The sequence below is a fragment of the Rutidosis leptorrhynchoides genome, chromosome 4 (genome assembly GCF_046630445.1).
Source record: "Rutidosis leptorrhynchoides isolate AG116_Rl617_1_P2 chromosome 4, CSIRO_AGI_Rlap_v1, whole genome shotgun sequence".
NCBI lineage: Eukaryota > Viridiplantae > Streptophyta > Magnoliopsida > Asterales > Asteraceae > Rutidosis > Rutidosis leptorrhynchoides.
Window position 1 is genome coordinate 612,738,943 of NC_092336.1, and position 7,116 is coordinate 612,746,058.

Consider the following 7,116-nt stretch of genomic DNA (forward strand, 5'->3'; position numbering starts at 1 on the left):
ATTTACCCAGTTGTTTTGATTTCTAGAGTGAAATTGAAATTTGGATGATATCCCTGATATGTAATAATAATGAAATAACTTTAAGCACATTTGAATTTATCATACTAATAAATCTTATTTTCACATTCGCTAGGAATATAGCTTGATGATGAGTAATTAATTTTCTTTCTTTATAAATTACAATAGCTGTCTTATAGAGGGAAAATTATGTGTGTTGTTTAACTTGTAATTTTAACTTAAAATCGATCACAATGAAAAGGATTAAACTAGTAAATGATTTAAAGTGGAGTTTTTGCTGTAGGATTGTTGATATACATCTTTGAAGACTTATATTCTTATAAGTATAAACTAATACTCTGTACATGTTTGTCTTTTAGGTTCAAAACCAGATGCGAAATAAGGAAAGTGAAAAGAAACGTGCTTATCTGACTTTGGAGGAACTGCGACAGATGTCTGATGACACTAACACATACAAATCTATAGGTAATAAGTTTTGACTACATAAAGATTCGATTTCATAACTTGTTGCCATAATTTGATGTAATTGTGCATTTATATTATTATTATCGTGAAAGTAATCGTTTTATCTTTAAGGCTGTATCATTGGATAGTGCACCTGTGGAACATAATATGCCTTACAGTTTATGCATGTCAATTTGTAACAACCCAACCCGTTATACAATCGAATATGCGTAATAATTTTTTATTTTTTTTATATCACAGCAGGGTGCACGACGCGCAGCCCCTTGTGTGCGCGGCGCGCACAAGGGCTGGCAGCCCGCTGTCCAAAATGTCCAATTTCCTTTTAAAGATCTCCCACTTCCCGACACTTTTAGACGAAACGCTTTTCACATCATATTATAATAGTTAAAACTATCACGTTTCAATGATAAAACAAGTTTTACGAAACCGGGCCCACATATGCCGAATTACGAGTTTCGTACAAAATACAAGTTCCGACCAAATTAGTTTAAATTCCAAACTACACTTTGAGCATGGTGTTTGGGGGTTAAACTACCCAAATCTCGGTCAAACTTCAAAAAGCCATACGTCCAAAAGCTTCTCCTAACATAACAAAGCGGGATCACTAATCTAAACGAACGCCCTTACCCTTGTCCACGCCGGAGTCTATAAAAAGGTAAACAACGAGAGGGTAAGCAAAACGCTTAGTGAATGCAATAATTATACACATACATATATAATATACCTACTTGCATACACTTACACACACCGTATAATCGCTAGCAATAACAATTAGCATACAAACTCAAGTATAAGCTAATCACCTCCAAATACCGCAACTAGCATAACCAATAGCATATTCACCAAAATAATAAATTACGCTATACGACAACTCATACACAAACTATATGGTTAACCATACACGCGTCATGGTGCTACCGGCTCCGTGGTGCACACCATACGTAATGCTATGACGCTACCGGCTCCGTGGTTCACGTCACTACGCATTTGAGTCATACTCTTTTATAGTGCTACCGGCTCCGTGGTTCACACTTTGGTGATACCGGCTCCGTGGTTCACACCTCATTTTATAGTGCTACCGGCTCCGTGGTTCACACTTTAACGACTTGTGCTATAGTGCTACCAGCTCCGTGGTTCACACTACAACACACGTACCATGATGCTACCGGTTCCGTGGTTCACATCATAGCACACTCGCACATACTATGGTACTACCGGCTCCGTGGTTCATACCATAGCATACAAATAAATACACTATATACATACATGCATAATTACTCCACTCACCTTGACGATTCGGTGACGGTTTTATACTTCCGCAAGCTTCAAAGCAAAGTACCTAATACATTAAGTACTCTATCAACACACAAACTAGTTGGACTAAATACCAACAATTCACCCATGTGCATTTAATGACTTCAATGCATTAAATGACCCATTTATACCAAAACCGTCCATTTAAGGTCAAGACCATCATAAATCACTAAAAGCTAGTGATTAAGGTCCAACAACACTAACTAACACAAAATTGGGGTATTTCATACCCATCTTTCCCAATTAGGTCAATCGTTACCCATTTGACCATTTTAAAGTCAACACACCCATTTCGGGTTATCCCCTAACCAAAATAACACCCATTTACTTAATATCTAGGTGTGCTAGTAATTAACTAACCAATTAAGACTCATAAACACCAATTAACACCTTGAAACCCTAGGTTAGTTACCATTGAGTCTTCATGACTCAATCTTACCCAAGAACACCCAAAATCACCAAATATGGGTTTTATGTTCACCATTTACCCGAACCCTAACCCTTATATAAATCGAAGTAAGGAAATCAAGGTTAGAACATACCACCACAACCAAAACGTAGCTAAAAGCTAGATGGACAACTTTAATACTTGAGCTTTAACCCGAATCAAGCTTCTTCCTCCTTGATTTGAGCTTCGAATCAAGCTTCTTCCTCCTTGATTTGAGCTTTCTCTCTCTCAAAGGGTTTCTCTCTCTAAAATTGAAGTGGAATTGAAGATGGTGTTGGTGGTTGTGTTGAATGTGTTTCAACCGCCACAAAACTGGCCATAAGTGACCTAAACCCTGCCTCAAGTGGAAGGACAATAATGCCCCTCATTAAACTTTAATTTAAAAACAGGAATCTCTTCACAGGGCTAGTGCGTGGCGCGCACACATAACCCTGCGCGGCGCGCACAAGTGTCTGGGAGAGACTTCTGTTTAACTGCACAATGTTACCCACACTTCTATGTACCATATTTACACTGCTGTACAATAATAATTTGGGTCTTACACAATTGTTGATTGTCTTATACATCTTAACTGTCGTATTCATTGATCTTATGTTATTTTGTTTTGTAGGGAGAACGTGAGTACTGGATAAATTTACACATCTACTACAATATTGATTCATATGTGAACAAGAGTGCAACGATGTTGTTCAAAACTGCACCAAATAAAATATGATTCCGCATCACCAGTTTTCATTCTTTTGGCAGTCCTTCATTGTTAAAAACTACAACAAACTAGAAACTTCGCGCAAAATGTGTATCTCAGTATACAATTGACTAGTCTATTAAATGATGTTAGTTAATGAGCTATACAGAAACAAAAGCATCTAAGTCGTCAATCAGTATCTATCTATAGTAAAATAGAGAGTAACAAGTGCTTTGAATTGGTAAACAATGTTTTAGTTTTTTAAGTTATGAGCAAAAGAAAATTTACTGATGTCTCACTGGGTTTGTTTTGTTTATATATGTTCAATTGTTCTATGATTACATTTAGTTATTTGCTAACAAATATCTTGTATGTGATTAGGTTCATTTTAGAGTCAAAACCACTTTTGATGATTGAACAAGAACAGAAGCTTAAAGATAGTGATACTGCAATCGCCTCCTTACAGGTTGGCTCCTTTTATAGGTCCCTGACAGAATTATATTATATTATATTGATGATGATTTGAAAAGTAGATCAAACTAGTACGGAGTAGATAATTTAGGCGAGCATAATAACACCCATCTTCAAGAGATAAGTTCATTATAACTGATGCTCACTAATTCTCTTTTTATAATGATTATCTTTTTCTAGTTTAGTGCAAGGTCTACTAGGAACAGGTCAAATGGTCTCCAAAGATTATAGTTAAGCAAATAAACCACTCAATACATTCATTCGAAATGATAGGGGCCTTTATTGAAAGTAAATTTTGTTAATTGTATTTTATCCATTAGTTACTTATAAGGAAGTTTTAGACATGTGTTTTAGGTTAACCGGTAACCCAACCTGATCAGACCTGTATCAAACATTACCTGCATCAACCTGTTACCCAACTCACCTGATCCGCCTATTTTGCCACCCATAAATTATTGCCTTGTTAAATATTTCATGTAAGCTACATTGAAATCTGAACAGACTTCAAAGGAGTACCTAGAGAAACAGTTGGCTGAAGTGGAGACTAACTTTAGGGAACTTCTGCAACAAGATCCAGGTCTTGCTCGTCAGATTATGTCCATGGCTGTTGTGTAACCATATCCTTTTTATTACATTACATTCTGAACAATTTGCTCATGAAATTTGCAATCTGAAATATGAGCTTGGATCATTAAGTACCCATTATGTTACATTGCTTGTGACTGCTCTAGAATGAAAACATTCGAGTTTCAACCATCTTTGTAATCTGAAAATCTTCTGTTAAATTTTGTACTTTATATACGGTGCGAACAACCCGTCAGTTAAATTTGCAATTTTGTGTTGATTATTTTTTTGGTGTATTTGCAATTTTGTGTTGATTATTTTTTTGGTGTATTTTTAATATCTTCACATTCGTAACTTTAACGAGAAGGAACCCATTTGATTAATCACGTTTTTAGATATGATTTCACTATACAAGAAAATAAAATGTTTTATTTTTTTGTATGGGGGTGCTAGTTTGGATGAACATTATTTAGTTTTATTTCATATTTTATGTTTTTGGTCAAACATATATCTATCTATGGTGGGAATTTAATACTCCTACATAATCGGCCAAGCTAAATATAATACTACAAATCACGGTTATGTCGCAATGAATTATGCTTCAAGAGTTCAAGACATTTAATATGAAGCATCAAATTTGTGGTCAATGGTTATTTTAAAGATCCACCATTTTGTCCTATCTACCAAGTAGGTTCAAACCAAGCACATTTTGCATTTTGAGATCTTCACCATGGTCACTATCATACACATTCACTTTATATAATGCTTTTGGTTTTCATTCTATATGACATCCAAAAAAAATTGCAAGTTCTTTTTGTAAAAGTGTTAAACAATAAGAATGGATATCTTTTATGCATCTCTTGTGTCTGTTTTTGTTATCGTTGTTTCTTTCTCACTTCATTATTTTCTATACAAGTCCAAACCAACACAAGATCATAAACTACTTCCACCTGGTGGAACCGGGTGGCCCATAATCGGAGAAAGTTTCGAGTTTCTTGCAACCGGATGGAAAGGCCATCCTGAAAAGTTCATATTCGACCGCATGAAAAAGTTTTCACCTATCGTATTTAGAACGTCTCTCATGCTAGAAGACGCCTCAGTGTTTTGTGGTGCTCAAGGTAACAAGTTCTTGTTCTCAAACGAAAACAAACTTGTACAAGGATGGTGGCCTTCTTCGGTCGACAAAATCTTTCCATCATCCGATAAAACCTCAAAAATAGAAGCCATTAAAATGCGAAAAATGCTTCCAAATTTTTTCAAGCCCGAAGCCTTACATCGTTATTTACCTATTATGGACGTCGTGACCCAACAACATTTTGCCAATGGTTGGAATGGGAAAGATAAAATAGTTACATATGAACTTACAAAAAACTTCACTTTTTGGCTTGCGTGCAAGATCTTTATTAGTATTGATGATCCTGAAAGAGTAAAATACTTATGTATCCCGTTTGAAAGTATCGCGGCAGGCATCCTTTCAATCCCGATTGATCTTCCTGGGACGCCATTTCGAAGAGGGATTAATGCTGCCAACTTTATAAGAAAAGAACTCTTAGGAATTGTAAAACAAAGAAAAATTGATTTGTCTGAAGGGAAAGCATCACCAACACAAGACATATTATCACACATGCTTTTATTTAGTGATGAAGAAGGCAAGTTTATGGAGGAAAATGATATTGCGGATAAGATCTTAGGGCTGTTGATTGGTGGTCATGACACTGCGAGCTCGGCTTGTGCTTTTATCGTTAAGTATCTCGCCGAGTTGCCTGAAATTTATGATGGTGTATACAAAGGTATAGAACTTTAATTAGTAAGAATTTATAATCAAGTTTCATGTTAACACATATATAAATAGATATAAATATTAATCTATATATGATATTGAATTATTTATTGATGATGATGAGAAAATAATTGCAGAGCAAATGGAAATCTTAGAATCTAAAGCACAAGGAGAACTGTTGAACTGGGAGGATTTATCAAAGATGAAATATTCATGGAATGTTGCTTGTGAAGTTCTTAGATTAGCATCACCACTCCAAGGTGCTTTTAGAGAAGCTATCACTGATTTCATGTACAATGGCTATTCTATCCCCAAGGGCTGGAAGGTAATTTACTCACACATTTGAAATTCAGATTTTTTTTTTTTATGAACAATGATAAGTCCACTATCATTTCGTATATAGTTTATAGTGAAACGCCGGCGAGCCGTTTAGTGTTTTGGGAAAATATAATTTTTTACTCTACATTAAAGGTAAATAGGTCTTTTTTAATTTTCATGTATAGTTCGTTGAATATGAAATGAAATAATGTTTTAAAAAGTAATAACAAATAACAAAGCTGTCGTAGTCTAGCCGGACGTATATGCAGACCTAAATGTTAGTATTTAGTTGGCCGATACACAAATATTGTAATCACCATATTTATTTTTTAAAATCCGATAATTTTAGGGTGATGATTCGTACACCACCTATTTTTAGTCATACACCACCAAACATGTTTTACAATGTTGTACTGTACAACCCTGTAAAACACATTTGGTGGTGTACGACTAAAAATATGTGTTGTACGAATCACTTCCCATAATTTTACTTAAAAATACCTGCAGAGAAGCGTAATGTATTAAAACCCTTGTTTATAATAAATAATCTATCATAAATGAACATTAACAAGTGGTAATGCACACCCTTTTAATGTACATTTATGGTTGATACATGTTTAAAATGATAAATATTTTGGTTTTTTTATTCCCATCCGAGTCAACTTTAACGTTAAAAGTTACAAATTTTGTACGATGATCGAACCTGTGTTCCTGATAAACTTAAAACTTCATTTTTTGTAGTTATATTGGAGTGCAAACTCAACCCATAAGAACCCCGAGTGCTTTCCAGAACCTCAAAAATTTGACCCGTCAAGATTTGAAGGAAGAGGACCAGCACCGTACACGTTTGTGCCATTTGGTGGTGGGCCACGAATGTGTCCCGGAAAAGAGTATGCTCGACTAGAAATACTTGTATTTATGCATCATCTCGTAACAAAGTTTAAATGGGAGAAAATAATTCCTGATGAGCAGATTGTGGTTAATCCGATGCCTAGTCCAGCTAAGGGTCTTCCTATTCGGCTTTATCCACATAAAAGTTTGAACATGGTTTAA

General features: G+C 35.2%; 1 protein-coding gene across 1 annotated transcript; it reads left to right on the forward strand.

The window, feature by feature from the left end:
- The first annotated feature begins 4,803 nt into the window (after positions 1-4,803).
- On the forward strand, positions 4,804-7,116 carry LOC139843026 (beta-amyrin 28-monooxygenase-like). The gene is made up of 3 exons (XM_071833112.1): positions 4,804-5,755; positions 5,883-6,070; positions 6,805-7,116. Exons 1-3 carry the CDS (start codon positions 4,804-4,806, stop codon positions 7,114-7,116), a joined length of 1,452 nt encoding a protein of 483 aa, XP_071689213.1.